Consider the following 20,747-nt stretch of genomic DNA (forward strand, 5'->3'; position numbering starts at 1 on the left):
GTAAATATTTTCAAACTAACCAATACACAGATAATTTCTAAAAATTAATTGTGATAATACAGTACAAATCATAGTCAGCTTTAGCAGGGATTAGCTATCACATGTCAAGCTAGAGGTTTTCCCCATTAAATTTAATATTTTTGCCACCAACGGGAATAATAAATATTGAGTTTTATCAGGGGTTCAACTGTATTAAAATAAAGAAAGAAAACTATCTCAATAGGGAGTATGGTCAACCCAAACAGAAATACTAGCCAGACAACAATTTTCAATGTCATTAATGAGTCTTTAACGAGCTTTATGGGTTTTTCAATGCCCACAAGTCATACAAAGCAGTTCTAGGGCATGAAAGGTTCAAGGAAAGAGTTTGAGGCAGGCAATACACTTTCAAGAGCATCCCTGACATGCTCTATGAGATTCAGGTCACATGGTCTCATTCCATTTTAACTACTGTTACCTGTTGAAGACATTGCTGTTATTGCAATTCCTATATTCTACTGGAATTCTTTGCTAAATTTCTTCTACCTCAAAAATGGACATTATACATAGAATGATGTTAAAAGCTACAGAACATCTAATTGTACCAGTCAGAGCTGAAACTAAGGGGGAGGGAACAACTGACCCGGGTGGCACTTTAGGTAGCAACAAAGAACACAGTTATAAAAATATCAAATTTTAAAGTTGTGGGGAGAAGCAAAATCATGTTTGCTCTTGGCGGCAAAAATCATAGTTACTGCCCTGGTACCAGTAACAAAAAAAAAATGAAATGCAAAAAAAGTAGTAGCATAAAGTTTCATTAGTGTTGGACAATATATGTTTAATATAGGATGATGCGCAACTTAAGTGCTTTTTCTTAAGTGATAAGTTTTTAGCATTCACTACAAATTTAAACGATGCAGACTTTTGTTTTTGTACTGCTGATCTCTGGAATCCCAGGTTTCTATGAGAGCTTTGCAAGGGTTCATTATCAAAAGCGGTATAATTTTTTATTAATGCTGAATAAAAATACCTAGGCCTATATAGAGGGAACATCTATTTTTGTTTCAGTTGCATTTGGAACAGTCTTACAACCATCTAAAAGCCTCTGATGAAAATAAAAAACAATTAGCGGGAAGAATTTAATACAATTAATCCTACAAAAGAAGTATATATAGCATTATGTGAGGCCTATATAATACAAAAAAGAAAAACATGTATACTAAGTGAAATCTATGTGACGATTTTCAAGAGACCAGAAGAAATAGTTATAAGGCATTTATATCGTTACAGAGAGGGCTGGATTAAGATGCTTGAAGGCCCTAAGCACTGAAGTAATTTTGGTGCTCCCCGCCCCCATTTTCATGCCATTGACTACAGTTCAGTGATTTTTTTTACGTTTAAAGCAGTGGTTCTTAACCTTTTCTTCCATCCCGCATCTCCAGTGCAATGACTTACCGTCCCGCTACCCCTTGGATAATTAGTTTATTCATTATTTTTTCTGCAATCAATTACATTATCTATATTAATTCATTTTTAGTTATTATTTAGTTTCCTTTTCTGGCTACTGTTAATATTTAATTCTGGCTTCTTTATCAAATAAATTAAAAAAACTAAACTGAAAAGATAAGGTGCCAAAATGTATAAGGTGTCAAATACAGTTCAAGCTTCTTTAAAGAACCAAAAACTTCAATTTTCATCATAATTTTAATTTTCCTGAATAATCTCAGTCAATATGTATTTTTTTCACATCTCGTACCACAAAAATGCTCTCCCGCACCCCCGGTTAGGAACCTGGTTTAAGAGTTGGTAATTTTTACTTTCAGGGTTTCTTCATGTTTTTTTTTTGGTGAGAATTGAAAATATCAGATATTGCCAATTCTCTCCAAGGTGACCATATGTGCCATATTTCCCTTCTATCTATTCATTGAATCTATCAATTACAAAAAAGAAAAACATAACAAATGTTAAATGAAATTTTATGTTTCAGAAGTAAGCAGAATTCGCAGCCTGGCAGTACAGTAGTTAGGGAGCTAGCCGCTGACAGTGCAGGTCTGGGTTCAAATCCCAGTTCGGTATGGATGCCTAGTAGTGGACTTGAATCATTCAGTCCACTATGCTCATAATTTGAAATTTTACTTAAAAATTTTTTGTAATTTTTATTGAAATTTTTGTAATTATTTTTCTTCTTTCACCCCTGATTTGGTGATCCGTGCTTCCGCATAGGCTACACAGCCTAGAACCAGTCTTTTGTGGTTTGATCTAGAGCCCTAGACTATAGGTATAAAAACGCCTTAGTTCCATCTACCATAGAAGTAAAAGAAATGCTTCTACAGATGTAGATTACAACTCGAAAATGCATCAGAAAGAAAGGTACCAATGACCGCGGTTCACCAAAAATAAGGTACCTGTGAGCATAGGCACGGGAATTTAGGGACTGAGGCAATTTGAGCAACCCACCCCCCAATAAATTTTGTAATGGGACTGAGGTCCTCCCCTTAATAATTTCTGAAAAAAAATGCAATGCACCTTCCCTCGCCTGTGTACATGCTTGAGTCTTGTATATACGGGATGACCAGCAACTTTCAGCCCCTCCCCCTCCAATGTCTTCTTCATGAAGTGAGTAATATCAGACATGCTAAGATTCAGTGGTTGCTTTTGAAGCCGGTTTATGAAATCCTAACAAGCAGTGGATGGGGAATTTTTTTTAATGTTTTCAAAAGATTTTGAAAAAAAAAAATCAAAAAATCTAACGTCTGTCTTTTTGAAAACATAAAAGAAAAATTCCAAAAACTTCCAAAGATGCTCCAAAAAAACAGGAGATATTATCAAAGACTTTGTAAGTAGGAAAAAAAACTGGAGGGGGGGGGGCAAACTTTCAATGTCCATACTTATAAATGCCAAAACTTCTGAAATATAAAAATATAAAATTTCATTTTTTTTAAAATTTAGATTCAATGTCGAGAGTAAAATATACTTGTAGGGACCGGGGGAGGGCACCAAAACCATTCAAGTGCTTACGGCCTTCAAGGCATATACATTAAATCAGTCGGCTCCGCTTTTGATGCTCCCCCTCCCCATATCTCCTTCCATGGACCACCCAGCCTGTGGAAAGTGCCGAAAGGGCTTCATGACAATTACATCAGGTTACGATTTTCGAGAGTAAGTATGAAAGTTGGAAGGCAGGTATTTTTAGCTAGATGGGGCTTCAGAAATTGTTAATTTCTGTAGATTTGAGATTTCAATAATGTTGCTGTGGAAATAGCATATGCATCTCATTTTGCATCAAAAAGGAATTTCAAGGTACTTTCATTTCTAATTTGATCTTTGGGATTTTCTACTGAATGGTTCACACTGTGAAAAAAATATAATTTGATAACTGCTTGTGGTGCTCCTTTTCTCCTGATACCCTAAGCACATGCTTATATTTCTTAATGGTTAATTCGGCCTTTTGGATGGTTAATGGAATGGGCATTATAAATATAAAAAATCTATTGGATAGAGAGTAAAATTGTTTTATATAAGTTTTATAAATTTAGACAGTATCATTATATACAAGATTTTCGTTTTAGAAAGTACCATTCATTATATAGGAATTTTTCTGAACTTTATATCAAAGAACAAAGAAATCAAACATCAACATATATATATCTGTATGCCAGAGGTAATGTCACAAAAGGGAAATTTTACAGAAGAGCCACTTCAAGATTTTTTTGAGTATGGCTTTCTATAGAACTCACTTGTTTTACAAAGTGAGAATATTACTGTTTTTTATTAAAATAGGAATTCATGTTCTGTACCTATGTGTAGTGTACAAAGTACTGTAAATTAATAAAGTTATCTCAATATTGATGAAAATAGACAGTGCCTTTACCCCCGGCCAGGGGCATAGCCAGAAATTTAGTTTGGGGGGGGGGGACCAAAGTGATAGAACAATAGATTTGGACATCTTTTTCCCCTTTTTTGGTCATTTTCTCACATTTCGGGGGGGGGGGGCAGACCCTCGAGTCCCTCCCCTTATGCCCTTGCCGCCGGCATACAGATATATCTATCATTTCATTTTGCGTCATAAATTAAATAACATTTCAAAGTTATATTTTGTTTTGGTGGAAAAAATAGTACTTTAGAGAAGGTCATTGTGAAGCCAAATTCATCCCAGGAGAGGCTCAAAACTGGAGATTTTACATCATCCCCACATTTTCCTTTAGTAATCACATGTTTAGGCAAATCAACAGTGACAGCCTGAAAATCAAAAGAAAAGTAATGTCTACAGCATAGCAAAGAGATAAAAACTATACATTACCATGAAAACTACAGAAAACTACTTCACTCAGCCTATAGAAGAGAAGACAGAGAAAATTAATATGGTGCAAAAAGCCGTTAGTGAGATGCACTTGATAGAAAAGGACCAATCTGTTCTGAGCACCTCTACAAAAAATCAGAATATGAGGGACTCATAAAAGGAATAACAATAAGAGGAATGATAATCAAAGCAGTGATAAATCCAATTGTACATCAGAATCAGAACCAGAGCAAGACGCAAAACCTACTGAAGAGCTTGGACAGGAATCAGTCACTCCTGCTATTCTTACTTATTCCCTGTGAAGACGGACATGATTCAACCATATATGAATATGATGAAAATATGAATGTCAACCACATGGTCAAGATTTATGGTACTGTTCTTGAACAACTACAGCTTAGAATGTTTGTTGTGGTAAAGTTCTTGGTAAAAAAAAGTGTCAAACATTTTGTTGGTAAACTAACTCAATTCTATGGAAACAGGGAGTTCGAGTTGTTATATCTTCGAATGACTGACAGAAGGAAAATTTTTACATCCTAAACGTACCTGATGAAGTTTAACTCAATGTACAAGATATCATGTACATAATTTCTCTTCCTTATAATGAAAACCCCCACAAATTTACCTTTTCTGATAAAAATGGTAAAATTTTCTTCCAACTTTGTGGATTTTAAACCTTTTGATTTTAATGTTTTAAATTATTCTGTGCAACTTTCTTTACAATAAAGAGTTTATACTAATGTGTAAGGTTTTTCATAGTTTAGAAAAAAAAAATTTCTGGTTATTTTCATTGGTTTTCAAAAGGTTTGCAAAGTTGCCCCATTTCCAGGGTAACTTTGCTAGTGCTGTTTTTTTTAAATGTATAAATGTTTACTTAAGTTGTCATGTTTTCACAGATTCAGACTAGTAATGAAGACATGGTTTTGAAGCATTTTCACATATTATGGGTTGAAAAAGTAATTGAATGAAAAAAAAAAATGTGGCAAAGTTGTCCCGGTTGACAATACATTAAAACTTTGGGCTACAAGTAACTTGGTTTACGAGTGTTTTGCAAGATGACCAAAAATTTTTTTTGCACTTTGACACTACTAAAAAACAATGTCTCTCAAGAGAAGCAAAAATGCTGAAATTTTCGAACAGATTTTGACTTTATAAACTAGATATTTCTTGCAATACAAGTAACGTGTACACCAACGAATCCTCAAGAAGCCTGGTCTATATGAGGCTTTGCGTATTCGTCTTGTCTCTCCAGAGCCATGTGATTACAATTAAAAAGCAGATGGTTCACTTTCTGTCACTGCAGGCAAGGCTGCCTTAACAAGTCAAGAGGCCAGGCCCATGGGCCTCCCCCCCATATCCTGCAGCAGGGCCCCTAGTCTGTGATCTTTTGTGGGCTCCTCAAAAGACTTTTATGAGCTCTTCTATAGTTAATTTATAGCGTGAAAAAGCAATGTAATCTAGTTCAAATACTAAGTCCAACACGCGTGGAATCTTTAACCAGAAAGAAAATTTCTTTCTGGGGAATTTTCCACTTTTCACAGCTGGTTTGTATAAAGCAGCGACACACTATGCAAATGAATGGAGCATTTCCTTATTCCAATTCGCCCAATTGCCAGAATCGGAAACATTTTTCCCATTAGTCGTCCACTTTTAAAAGCTAAAAAAAGTTGAAATTCAGGTTTCCAGAATCAGAAATACGGATGCACTATGTTCTCACTCCAGGGCAGTAAGAGCCTGAAGTCTGTCTCTGCTAAGCGGGGCCCGGGGCACAACAGACCCCTTATAAATTGACCCAAAATGAAAATTCACCGGAAAAAATAACCAAATTCTGCACAAATCATCAAATCACACAGGCTGGAATAATTTTCGAAGTTGTGTCAAAATCTTTCTTATAAATAAGGTTAAGTAAATTAATTAACATTTCATTGCAATAAAAATTGATTGCAGTCACAAGGAAATTAAACTCTTTGTTGCTACATGTATAATTTGGTGATTATTCGATGAATAATCAATAGAAAAAATTCTAAACCACTAATTACATTGAATATGTCAAATCAGAAAATAACTAATTCGATTAAAAGTTTCTGGCTATCTGCATCATTATTTTACTGTTTATATCAGTCACTTTTGTTGCGCATGAGCTGCAATTTTTACATCTTTTATTGAAGCCTTTTACGTGCAACAGTTCAGATGAAATTTTTGCCTCTTTCATTAATCAACATGTAATCTGATTAAAACAAGAGCCTAAAACAAATGCGCAGTAAACACGTACACAGTGCATGCACCTTCCCTCAAAAAATTTGACTTGATAGTGTGAATGAGAAAAAATCACCACGTTTTGGCAACAAAGTGTTGATTTTGGGAAAAAAATTCAAACAGATCTGAATCAAATATTGTGATGTGTCAAATAATAGGAATCTCATTCGGCTAACATTTTACAAAACTGGTGATAAATTTACCAATGTGGAGGGCAAGATTATTATCTAATAACAAGGTCAACATTACTCTTGACAAAGAGAAAAATCACCAATCTTGAAAGAAGACATTCGAACTTGGCTTCTAACAGGATTGAATATTTCAGTTCATTTTCAAAAAGCCTGCGACCCTCTGCTGGGGAAGAATTTTACTTTCATTGGTTGTTTGATGCATAACTGACTGTTAGAAAAATGCATGTCACAGGGGTGCAAGTGCCTCTCATCCATTTTGGAGCAGAAACTTTCATTTTTGGAGCAGAAATTTTGAAAATGAAGCAGAACTAAAAACTAACTATATCTGCAATATAAGGAGTAATTTTTCTGTGAAATGCCAAAAATGGTTGGAACAAATCATTCTAAATAAATTTCCTTCACAAATTAAAGTCCATTTAAATTTTTTCTGAAGTATCTTATCTGTCACTACTAAAACATGAATTACTGAAATGACGAATAAAAAGCATACTGAAAACCTAGGCAGCAAGAATTTCTGCTGCTTTAACACCAAAATCTTATTCATCCTGGTATAGCAAAAAAAAGTGTGTGCAGAATATATAATAAGGGTTTCCGTGAAAAAAGTTAGCTTCTCACAGAATTTAAAGAAATGATTGAATTTAAAAGCGAAATGCAAAAAATGAGAAAAATATAAATACCTTATTTGCTTAAACAATTTCTCAACATAATAACATGTTAATAAATTAAAAATGTTTTTTTTCTGCTGTTTTTCTCAGCCTGAAGACTCTCACAATATTTTCTATACAAATCATGAGTCGCTTTCAGAAGTTCAACATCTTAACGACAATTTTTTTCGAATTTTTCATGCCCTTGAACATAAGATTTTGTGTGTCTTATTCTTTTAAAGCATTGGAAGGACAGATTTTTCGCTGTTCAAAACGACTTTTGTTAACACTGAACTCTCTTTCAGTGTCTGCAATACCATGTGCTAAAGATAAAAAAGCCTTCATGAAAACTGGCAAAATTTTGAACTTTGTGCTGCTTTCAAGGGTAAAAAGTTTGAATATGTCTGCCCAATATCTATCTATTCTCTGAACTGATTTCACTTCTTGTAATTCTTTGCATAGTAGTGCAACCTATTCATCACTCATAATTGATAGTTCTGTTGGTGATACAATGTTAAGCAACATCCTAGCAATATGTGAAGGAGTAATGTACTATCCCAGCAATGCACGAGAGGGAGTGCAAAAAATAAGAGAGGGTGCAAACATTTCATTCTCTCCAACAACATGTTTTGGAAAGGTAGGACATTTATATATAATTGATATCTCACAGAAGTTATGTAAAATGAGCATGCTCCTAGTACGAACTCCTTCCTTTGACTATTGTTAAGAGCATGCCCCTCCCCCACCAATGCAGGGGCGGACCGTGCGGCCATATTGGGCGCCACTTTAGGAGGGGTACCAAATGGAGTTGAAATCGTGAAAAAAGCTTTGTCGACCAAAAAAAATAGGTTCTGCATGGGTAGATTTTTTTCCTCGAACCACCCCTGTTCGCCAAATCCGGATTTTCACGATGTGAAATTGTCATGATCGGCAACCGCATAGTGGCTACACGACAAACCTATAGATATTTTAGCTGGAGTTTTTACAGATCCCGTTTTTTCCCAACGATCTCCGAAAAATTTCGGTAATTTAAACGAGTAAACCAATCCCCCCTTTTTGATTCTTCGCAAAGGCGCGTGTGCAATCTTGTGGGAAATAAAGCGAATTTACGGCGCAGATACGCTGTCTTTGAATGCAGGTTGGTAGTGGAGGAATTATCATTATTTTCAGTATATAACCCGCAGGAGAAAAAACGCTCTCCAAAACCGGAAAATTCGGCATATTCATTCAGGGACTTTGATAGCCCGCGGGTTATACCAATAATGGTACAGGACCGTTATTGAACAACTTTCCAGGGTCACGAGATGACGCGATTGTAGTAGATGGTGGGAAGTAAAAAAAATTGAAGTGTCCCCTTCCATATCTTTTCCTTGTCTCGGAAAGAACGCGTCCCCTGTGAACAAAATTTTCATGCTTCTTTTTCCTAAATTGTGGGTATTTGACGCACTAAGTGCAATAGCGGTACCTCCGCGAACCACAAACAAGAATTGGCGTAAATGCGCAGGGATTCGGCACCTTGGCGCACCGTGTAGCAAGATAACTGTTTCGGCGCAGTTTGGCGCCAAATCTTGCACTCCTGATGTCAGAATAACTCAAAACATTATAACCCATTAAATATTCGTCCAATCCTAAAAAAGGTAAAAATTTTTCTATATTAGTTTTTCACAAGGAAGTGTGAGTAATTATTGGGTGGTATATTCTTCCACTCACATCTATATACCATCTGAAAGAAAATAATTTTTGTGAATTGTTTTTAAAAATATTTATCTCAATTTCAATCTTTCTGGGAAAAAAGATGCAGATACTTGGACAAGTCTAGAAGTGAAAAAAAACACCATTGACAAAAAAAAAATAAATAGAATTTCCAAATTATTGTAGCATTTAAAAATGTTCTGTAATTCAGATTCACACCTTAAATATTTTAATTATAGTATTAAATATTAATATTTCAAGAAACTCAAGTTTTAACAAATTTAAAAATCTTTCATTTCCACAGGATGTAGTATTAAAAACAATGGCAAAACTAAAATAAATTAATCAAATCTCAATTTTTACTTGAAAAATCAAATTCATGATCATGATCCATTCCCCCGTGCTTTTCAGAAAAAAACCCTGTCTAAGCGCCATAGAGATTTAACACATGCATGTGCTCAAGCCATAGTCTACGGCCGAATGTTGCCCCAGAGTCATCTGCTGAGGCCTCAACCCTAATTTTGTAAAAATGAATTAAGCGACACATTTCCAGATCGCTTAAGAGACCCACGGCACAGTTTCAGCTCACTCAAGTGACGAGCATCACATTCTCATATCACATAAGGGACCTGCGGCATATTACATATCACTGCGGCGCAGTTCCAGATCGCTCAAATTACATGTTTCACTTGAGTGACCTGTGGCGCATTTCTAAATCACTTGAGTGACCTGTAGCACGATTCAAGACCACCTAAGTGACCCCGCAGAGTTCCAGGCCACTCAAGTGACCAGTGGTATATATACATATCATTCAAGTGACCCGTGGCACATTCCAGATCACTAAAAAGATCTGCTGCATATTTACAGATCACTGTAGCACAGTTCCAGAGCACTCAATTGACCCATTGAACATTTACAGATCAAGTAACCTGCTCCACAGTTCCACATTCTTTAAGTGTGTAGCGGCACAGTTCCAAAGCACGCATTTGACCCCCCTCCCCCCCAGACACATTTACAGATCCATCATCTTAAGTGACCCACGGCACTGTTTCAGATCACTGAATCAAGCGTCCCATGACACATTTCCAAATCAATGAAATGGCCTGGAGGTTAACAACCTTGATGTAACAACTCTTGAAGATATGTTACACCCGAAGGATACAACACAATTATTAATGAATGGCCTGCATATGTTCATGAATGTCTATTTATTCAAAGACGACGGTAGTCATCAATAGCATAAAAACAAACCTAGTATGTCTTAAAATAAGTATGCCCAATGTTTTGAAGAGTGTGGAGAACTTCTGATTTGAAAATGTGTCATGGGCCACTTAATTAAGTGATCTAGAAGAATGCTATAAATTACTTGTGTCAGGCTCGTTTCCAGAAATTTTGTTGGGGGGGGGGGGTGACCAAAGTGATAGAACAATAGATTTGGCCATCTTTTTCTCTTTTTTTCGGTCATTTTCTTACATTTTGGGGGGCAGACCCCCCCCCCCCCAAGTCTCCCCACCCTCGCTACAGCCTTAACTTGTGTGATCTGTAAATGTGCCACGGGTCACTCGAGTGACCTGGAAATTCGTCGCAAGCCAGTTAATTGAAGGAAAAATGTGCCACGAAACTTAAGTTATCTGTATGTCTGACATGGGGAGCTTAAGGGATCTGGTTATATATATATGTGCTGCTAAGTTTATTTTAAAAAATTAAGTTTGAGGGAGGGTGGACCTCATTAGATAATTCAAAGAGCCGCATTTGGCCTTCGGGCCATGGGTTGAGCACATGTATGCCTTAAAATAGGGACTCTCAAACTGTGCGTCGCCAACCTCAGGGACGCTGTAGAGTAGCGGCCTCAACAAAGGTTTTTTGAAGAGACTGAGGAACAGCGGATACACATTGATTAGGGAAGGGGATGCCGTGGGTGGAAAAAGTTTGAACCCCTGCCTTAAAGACACCCGAAAGTTATTTTCTTAAGGTTAAAAAAACTGTCTTTAGCCAACACACCCTATAGATAAAATTAGGTGTTGGTTCAGTTAGGAAGTACTCTGTTCATCTTTTCCCCCTTGTAAAACCAGACATGGGCCTGGCTCTGTCCCGTTAGGGGTGAACGCTTGTTACGGGATGTAGAGAAAGGTAGCAAGATTTCTGGGTGCATTTTAGGTGAGGGATCCTGGGAGAGAAACCCTAGTCTCTCCTAGAATCTCTCTTGAAGATACAGCCTAACTCTCCCCTATTTTTTGTCTTCCTTATTTTATGGCAAACGACTACTCTATCTGATCCGGGAAACAGATTCACTTTTCCCACTGGAGTTCAGGCTTATTTTTAGAACTTTGACTAAGCTTGTCGTCATCCCCAACTCCAGTGGAACTGTAAAAAAAATTCTCTTCTCTTTCAGTAGTGAACTGTGAATAAAACCGGGCAAAAAAAGGGAGTGAGAAAGCAGTGATATTTTGCATTTTCTCAGAATTTTTGTAGTGAGATGTTGGCTGTAAATAAATAAAGGGAGGGATAAAATAGGAATAGTAGGAGGGAATTGGAGGTAAAAAAAGAGGATTGTGGTAAAATAGTAGGACATTTCTAAAAAATAGGAAAAATAGAAGCGCTGCGACCCCTGATTGGAGCTCTTTAATCTGCACAAATTCATATGTTTTAATGTGTAATCCATAGATTATATGTATGAAATTATGGTAATTGTTTTATGATCTTTAACCTAAAAGTTAGTTTAATTAACACACTGTAAACTGTTTTTGAAACATTTGCTTGCAAATGCAAAACTTATATTAATAGCAATGCTGACTCCTTAAACATCCTGCTCTGAGATAGTTGCCTAATACCTAGGAACAGCCCTTTTTTTTATCCACATAGCATGCATTAATGCACCATCATGATAGAGAATATGTAATTTCAATTCTTAGATATTAACCTGTTCTCCTCCTTTGCTGGTATATGTGATAGTGAACACTGCATGAAATTTAGCAAGGAGACAAATCTTATCCCTGTGATCCCAAACAGCAAAAGTGTTTTCAGGTGCTTTCTCTTTTTCAACTTCTAAAACTGAAAAAAAAAAAAATTATACAATAAATATTTCAGAATGGAATATGAAACATAATAATTATAATGAAAACAAACTGTAGCTCACCTGTTACTGGTTGGGTTTCAGTAGTTGAAGTTATGGGTACTGAGCTTATTTCTCTTTTTTTTGTAGTTTCATTACTTTCTTCTGTAACCTGAAAGACAACATTTTTCAGTAACAAGCGTGTTCACCAAAAGAAATTTTTGATATCTAATAATCTAATTATTGCATTTCCAATAAAAATGTGTTTATGTATGTGAGCAAGGCACCAACTATAAACAAAAATTGACTTTATTGCCTAAGACAAGTACCTATTTTGGGCCCTTACCTTGTAATTTTGGACTAATAAAGCATAAACACGGCACAATTTCTAGTCCAGAGCTTGGGGCATCAGACCTACCCTGCCTTCCCTAATTGCGGCCCTGTATGTGAACATCTCAGTAAAAGTTATTTCTATAGGAAACTTCCAAATAAATGGCATGAACAACCATAAAAAAATAGTATATTGTTTCACAATTTATTTACCTAAAACAGTGTTTTCCAAAATGGGTAATATTGCCTTTTCGAGGGGTGGGGCAATCTAAGTTGCAGACAAAATATAGGATCCCATAAATTAGTTTAGTATAGAACGGTAACGAGGACATTTTTTACTGATAAGGTGGGGGAGGGACAAATAACTTTGGAAGAATTTATTATAAAAGATCAACATCAACAGACAACTTACACAAAATCTTATTTTTTTAGAGATACATTTGAAATATATTTGCTATGAACTTACTGCTTCAGTAGTACCTAACACATTTTCACTTGAACTTGTTTCTATGAATGAAGTTTTAGCCATAGTGGTTTCTTCCGGTAATTTTTGAGTAGAAGTGCCTAGAATGTCTAATAAAGGAGTAGTAATAATGGGTATTCCTGCTGCTTCAGTTTCTTCAATAACAGGAGGAGTTGAACTATTGCTGGCTATAAAACAGATTGCATGTCATGAAAGAACAATTATAATTTCCTGTTTCCAACAACATTTTTTATACTTAACTTGATACAGTCTATGCTTGTTATAGCGACCATTACATTACAACAACCGGTAGGATAAGTCCCAAATGTTTCCATAGATTGACCATGAATTATAAATACTTTGCTTGTGATATAATGACCCTCCCAATATAATGTCTGTTTTCAAGGGGGGCGAAGGGGGGTCACTATATCAGCATTGACTGTATATTCATCCTTCTTAAAGAATTAAATGAAGAAAATTCACAGGGAAAATTTCATATGACTATCTCTCTCTATCATGTCAAAAAAAGATAGAACGTCTTTTGAATATCCAAACTTGAAATTTGTGTTTTTTTAATAAATACAGAAATTTTGGAAATGAAACCATAAAATACTTTCATAAAATATAAATATGAAACTGGGACAAAAGATTTAAAAAAATGTTAAACCCAAAGTATGTAGAATAAAATAATTATACAAGAGCAACTCAATCATAATAGGACTTTCACAATGTAAATCTATTTAAATTATTCTCAATTAGCAGTATGACTGATAACCAGTGATTAATGTCCCATATTTTATACGACAGAACTATTTTTTCCATATTATTTGACGTCTCATAATTTTGGTGAAAATGATTTTTTTTTTTTGAGAGAAATAATTTTTAAATTTCTCATTCGTGAATTTGTTATCATATTGCAAGTTGTGAGTCACTCAAAAATATACTGTCCCAAAGAAATTTTGTCACGCTACTCATAACTGTATTAACTAAAATTCAGTAGCATCAAAGCCAGGCTGCTAGGGGTTCTTGAGCACCCATGGTTATTTGTGACACAGGTCTGTGCACTCCAGAATTGATTCAGAAATCAAAATTTTTTTATATAAAGCTGAAGACCAGCACCCCCCAGGTTCGAAACACTTCAGACACCCCTGCTAAGGAAAAAGAAGGAAAATGCACAAAGTAGGAGCATGCATTATAGCATACACATTTAAACATTTTCATGGCCTCACCATTTATGTGTTCAGACCAGTAAAATAGTGGTCATCCCCTCCAGTGAATTGTCTGAGAGTGAGTCTATTATTGGTTTTGTGAATGGTTTTCTGAAAACTTTCTGAACACCTATCTGTAATCTGAACCAGAATATAGGCTAGATATTTTATTGATGATTCCAGTGTCTTCAACCAGCTCTAAGGATGAATTATGTAATGGCCTGAAAAGCAGAGCAGTCAGTGAATGCGTGCAGAAGCAGGCTTATACAGGGCCGGATCTAGACATTTTTCAAGTGTAAGCAAATAATATTTTTGTTCCCGCACACACACCTCAATGATAATAAAAGTGTAGGAAATTGTTAATGAATAAAAAAATCTGCAAAAAACAATCATAATAATTACAATTTCCTTCAATATCTGTAAGTTCCCCAAGAATATTAGCAGTCGATGGCAAAACTAACTACTGATGAATATAGAACAAAATTCTAATTTTAATAATTACGTGAGCAATTTTTATTAAATTCACACCACTAACAAGGAAGGCCTCCTGACTGTCATTCACTGAATTCTATGGAAATCAATAAGGTGAATGTATATCAAAAATTTTATTTTGATAATTACAACTGAAAGATAAATCAAAACTTCTTGTTTCTGTTGTTACTCCAACATTCATGTTATAAAAAACTTTTCTGGCCTTCAGTTTGGCAAAATCTGTTATTATTGCAAACTGTATTTCATTGAGAATGTCATTTTTAGTGGATATCAAAAAAAAAAAAAAAAAATTGCCTCCCTTCAGTTGGCGTTCGCAGGATTCAAGATCCAGCCCTGGGTTTATGGCTTTGTCACCCACTGGCTATTCAAATTTTGTCACACTTCTCCCAATCTAATTTAATGTTCTTCATCAATTATCGAAATTGTAGCGCTTTCAAAGTTATCATCCTGTGTGGGTTAAAGCTCCCTTTTTGTAAATTCACTTTTGTCTGTGTAGAGAAAGAAAAAGTTTGTTGCTTGCTTTTAAATACACATGCATACAAGCCCATCTAATTGCTTATTTTAAAAAATGACTCCAGGACAAATTTTTTAATAACAATGATGGCACACGATACCCATAACACAGGTTAGTGAAGGGCCTGTTCCTCTTAAGTTTGTGACCTGAGCAAATATAAGTTTTATAGGGTCCCATATATAGTATTCTTTAAAGGCAAAGGCCTTTAAAGAATACTATGCCAACATGCCAGGGGGAAGGGGGCATGTTGGCATGTGTCCCCCATTCTCTAAGGTGATCAAATATTTAAAATATTTTTTAAATTTTTTTTGTAAAAAATGATCGAAATATCTGAAGAATATGCCTTCATAGTTTATATGCTATCTTAATCAATATCTGTCAAAATTTCAAATACTTTTTTGAAGGTTGGCAACAAAATTTCTCAGGAAAAGATTCCTTGCTCTACACTCCAAACCCATTGAGCCCCCTCCAGAGGTCGATCTTGCGTACTCAAGGCACACAGTTACAGAGTATTATTGTGAAAAAATTATGTTAAGTATAATTGCTGTACTACGAAAATAAATTCTGAAGTATGCTTTGGTGTTTGCTTTTTTTTCAAATTCAACCGGGTTTTCAATTTTACATAAAAAATTTGACAATATGAGCAAGGGGGCTCATTTTTCACATGGGCAAACAGGGCACGTGCCCAGGGCCCACAAAAAATTTCAGGGTCCATTCAGATGCCAAAATTGGCACCTTCTTTCGATATTTTAATTATTTGCTTAGAAAATTTTTTAATTTTTGATCATCTTGGAGGGGAGCGTGGGCCCTTTTACCTGTGCATACGTCTCTGGGTGTTGTGCCTCAAAGAATGCTATATATAAAGAGGCTCCAAACATCAATGTTTGCCCAAAGCCTGCACATATATAGGAACAGGTCCTGAAGATGAGAAAGTAAAGTTTTGAACCATCATATTGTATTTTCTGACTCTCAAATGGTGACATTTCTTCAGTTTGAAAGACCCTCTCACATCCATGGATATCATTTTCAATTTCAGGCTTTATCAACTGAACTATCTTTACCTCTTCAGTTGTAAACAAATTTGATGACATCTTTACAGTAAAATAACAGGTAAGTACTTACAATTACACTTTTGGTAGTATTCTATGAAAAGAAGGCAAAAAAGTCTGACATGAGAGAAAAAGGAAGACAATTTTTGTGATCCTGGGGCACATTCTCCATTTCCCAATGTGAGAAACAGACACTGGTTGAGAACACCCATTACGAGAGCCACTAGAGTACATGAAACAACACAAAAATGTAACTTTAATGATAATTTTTATTTTTTTAACGTTCATATTTTAACTGTTTCTGCTTCTCAAAAAAAAAACTGTCAGGAAAAAATGTTATAAGCAGGAAAACGCTTTAAATGAGAAATCTAGATGAGTATTAGTAAGAGACAGCCCCAAAAATAAGTCGCATGAAGTAGAAAAACATTGTAAATGGTTATAATCAGGATCCAGTGGTTCGAGGTAATGCCCCTAAAAAGTAGAGCAGACTCATCATCATTCTCTGAGCAAAGAACATTACTGCGTCAAGTGATGTCTTGTAAATTGTTACAAAAAAAAACAACAGGATAGGAAAGAGTGATTGGTTATAGTGAATATAAATTATGATCTTCCCTGACTTTGATCTGAGAATCAAAATTCCTTGAAAGAGACTCCTGAAAAATCTCATCATGCAAACAGAGTTAGAATTTTAGACAAGTGATAGAAAAGATTGTATTTTCACTGCTTGAGTTTGCATCACATACCACAAAGACAAGAGAGCACCAATACATGGAGAATTTATAACAATTAAAACTAATCTAAATTTCTTGAATAATATTTTGTAATAATTGATTAATGAATTTTTTTTAAGTTAATATTTATTTTTAAATCAAAGGATATAATGTAGTTCTTAGCGAAAGTTTAAAAAAAGGCATGAAAATTGTACAGCCGAGCCCACGTATAACCAGGGCCATCTTAAGAGCATCATGGGGCCCCAGGCCAAGTTATTTTTCTGATGCCTTACCAGGCAAATTTACATACTATGCTTACTCTCAAAAATTTCAACTAGATTTAATCTTTGTGAGGTGTTGTCTTAACGCATGGGCCCACCTGGGAATGGCCCGGGGACCTCAGAAGAATGAGAAATAATTGAATTTTTTGAAAATTTGCTACGTAGTGCCTCAGAAAAATCACTTGGCCCACTGGCCCATGATGCTCTCGAGACGGACCTTGTGCCCGGGTAGGCTCATGCATTAAGACGCCATTGCCTATTATGAAATTGGATATTACAAAGTATTGGCTACAATGAAGTTTTTTTTCATCCTAGTGAATCTGCAATACCGAAATAATGTTAAAAATATTGCTCATAGCAAAATGCCATATTATGAATATCAAATATGACAAAATTTCTGGAAAAACTGAATTTTTTTTTGCATAGAATCGAGTCCCATAAAAAACTCAGAAGTTCTATTTCAGAAACAAACTCTGAATGATAAGTACTACTATACTATTCCAGGAAAGGCTATTGGTGTGTTCTGTCACCGCCATCTATCACTATATCTCTCAGCTACCGATAGCACTTATGTTCATTCTCAGAACTGCTGTGAAAAAACAGAAATCAGCGAAAGCACAGGAACAGCTATAGCATAGGTGCCGGAACCTAGGGGCTGAGACCCCTCCCATCTGAAAAAAAATTAAATACGCCTTCCCTCTCCTACGTACATGCTTGAGTCCTGTATGTATGGGACGACCAGAAAGTTTCAGCCCCTTAATGTTTTCCTCATGTCGGCACCTCTGAGCTACAGTATAATCCTTTTTTTCTTTAGCGATTTCCTTTCTAGCCTGTTGGCACTTTTCTTCCTGGTCAACCATTTTCTTCTGATAGTGATTTTTTTTGTAGTTGACAGTGATAACAGCTCGCAAAGCTGAACCCTGCTATCATTTATTGATTCACAAATATTCTGATACATTTGCATTGAGGTAAGCCCAGTATTTCTTATTAATTTTTTATTATTTATATTTGGGGTAAGGGATCATGACAAAGTTAGAGAAATCACATCTATGGTTATAGCTGTAGCAATTTTGCTTTGTTTCCTCTTATGTCTCATTTGCATATTCTCATGCAGGTATGTTAGCGATTGGACAAAACGTTTTCTGCACTATTGCATTGTTGAACTTTGTGTCATTTCACTCTCATTGTTCGGTGGTGATGATGCTGCATATTCTGCTCACAGTCGTGTTCCAGCACAGATTTTTTCCCCCATTATTCACGGTGATAAACTGCTTCTGTTGGGCTGAGGCTTTGCAATCTAACCATGCGGAATTTATTTTTGCAGTGAATTTTAATTTTGCATTTTTGGGATTTTTTTTTTCAATTTTGCAGTACTAGTATATTGTCCTTTCGTGTGGATTAAATTGATTTATTTATTCCGATTTCGGAACAGATGCAGTATAATCCAGATCACCAAAGCAGTATAATCCAGACCGCCAAGGACGGCGTAATGGCGCGAGGTTGCCATAACTTCTCTCCCACTTTTAGAATCATCCATTCCAGGTGGCGCTAGTAGCATGGGCAATTCAAACAGCTAACAGTCTTCTCCCTTTGTGTAATGGCGTCATTTCATTTTCCAACGTGTTATTGTCTCGTCACTAAAATATTATCTGGATTATACAATATACTGTCAGGTTGTAGTTTTCTGATATATTTCTTATTATTTTTTGTAACTTCTGCCCTTTTTTGTGTCATGCCTTCTGTTTTTATTCTCCTAAATATAATTTTAGCTTATTATTTAAAAGAATCTGGATACCCAGAGAGACTTGCCCTGGTCGAATTATTATTTTAAAGAGCGTCAGGGTTTTATTTTTTTATACTGAGAATATTTATTTATACTATTATTTTTTATTGTTGGTTTCCGATTTTGTTATGTTTTCTATGCTGGGGATTTTTTTTTTTCGACGACCGTAGCATCTGTTTGGCCTTGGCCACTTTTGTCCGGGCCATCGAACGTGTTTGGCGCCGAAAAAAGTCGCCAACTATCTGGATTATACAGCATCTGTTCCTTAAACTCAGTTTTAGACATTATTTCATGACATCACTTATTCATATCTTGTCAAATTCAACTCCTTATTCACCTGCACTATCCACTATGGCCATGGGGTAAGACGACCTTGTTTTCTGGAACCTACTCGTAATGGTTTTTCTGACAGATTCAAATTCCAAGACTTTTAGCGAGCCTCCTAAATTGAATTTCAGCGGATGTATAGAGCAAAAATGAGTTAATCTTTTGCCTAACCCTTATCACATCTCTCTCGCAATATTGGAGAGGACCACAAAACTGTTCCTCGCAAAGGCCGCTAAATGACCAGGTGTGGCTCTGGACTTATTGCATTGGACCATTCCGTATTTTACGAGGTAAACAAATATACCCCATATTATTCGGTTCTTGGGAGGGGCGGCAGCCCCTCTCTGGATCCGTGTTTGGTTATAACGAATATCGGATATTGTGAATGTTTTTCACGTTTGCTTGCGACTTCGTTACGTCGAGGCTCGACTATATATCAGTTCACGTTGCGTTAAGTTCAGATACCTCTATTTTTGAAAATTTAATTTACTTTTTTCGTAGTAAAAAAAAAGTACATTTTGTGTACTTACATTCAACAACATCACTTGAGGCGCTTATAATGTAACATGCGAGTATCAACAGTTTGTGCAAGAAGTACAACATCGTGCTAAGTCAAATGTCAAATACTCTCTTCACGATCGAAACTAGCAGACTAACAAAAAAAATCGCAATGTTTACGGACTATGCGAAATGTCGTTGTCTCTCCGTCAACGACAAAAGCAAAATGTTTCGTAATAAAAAAATATTCAGTTTTTTTTAGAGGACATGTCAAAAAAATAACACATTTGAGCTATTTCAAGCCTTTTAAAAATTCTTGTTTAAGTATATGTCTTATGCTTTTGATATTTTGAAACGCTTAATCCAAAAAAAAAAAAAATCATAACAATGATGACTATATGTCCCGCCAGGACCGTAACTAAAGGGGGGCAGGGGGACCAACTGCCTCGGACGGCAAAATTTAGGGGGCGGCAGTTTTAGGTGGGAACAAAGGACACCGTTACAAAATTATATAATTTTAATGGTGTGGGATCGACAAAATAATGTTTGCCTCGGGCGGCTGAATCATGTTTGCCCTGGGCGGCAAAAATCCTAGTTACGGCCCTGGGTGCCGCAAGATACGAGATAGAGTCATTCAGTATAGTCATAGAGAAATAAAAGTACTCTATTTCTCTTCTAAGGATAGAGTGATTTTTCTTCCAAATTTTTCGGCTGTCTTGTCACATTTTAAAAAGTTATTTTTTTTGTTTGAAAATGATAAATTTAATTTATTACTTGATTTTAAAAGTTCTCTGTCATGAAAAAAATCGTGCATTGATAATTTGTATTTGCCAGGGCCGTAGCCAGTGCCGTCTTAACACATGGGCACACCCGGGCACGGCCCGGGAGCCTCAAGAAAAGAGGGGTCCTCACAAAAATGAGAAAATGAGAACCGGTTCAAATTTTGAGAATTCGCCAGGTAGGGCCTCAGAAAAATCA

At 35.8% G+C, this 20,747-nt stretch overlaps 1 protein-coding gene across 1 annotated transcript in view; it reads right to left on the minus strand.

The window, feature by feature from the left end:
• Positions 1–19,930, minus strand: part of LOC149065758 (lysosome-associated membrane glycoprotein 5-like) — a 36,990-nt gene extending 17,060 nt beyond the window's left edge. The window contains exons 1-5 of the mRNA XM_089254060.1: positions 19,802–19,930; positions 12,911–13,095; positions 12,199–12,286; positions 11,983–12,113; positions 4,099–4,218 (exon numbers count right to left, since the gene is read on the minus strand). Of these exons, the coding sequence (XP_089110186.1) occupies positions 4,099–4,218; positions 11,983–12,113; positions 12,199–12,286; positions 12,911–13,095; positions 19,802–19,874 (597 nt within the window). The 5' untranslated portion in view covers positions 19,875–19,930. The remainder of the gene's footprint in view (positions 1–4,098; positions 4,219–11,982; positions 12,114–12,198; positions 12,287–12,910; positions 13,096–19,801) is intronic.
• Between the last annotated feature and the right edge of the window lie 817 nt (positions 19,931–20,747).

This window comes from Pholcus phalangioides, unplaced genomic scaffold, assembly GCF_987345545.1.
Source record: "Pholcus phalangioides strain wild (caught in Gottingen) unplaced genomic scaffold, Ppha-v1.0 ptg000039l_1, whole genome shotgun sequence".
NCBI lineage: Eukaryota > Metazoa > Arthropoda > Arachnida > Araneae > Pholcidae > Pholcus > Pholcus phalangioides.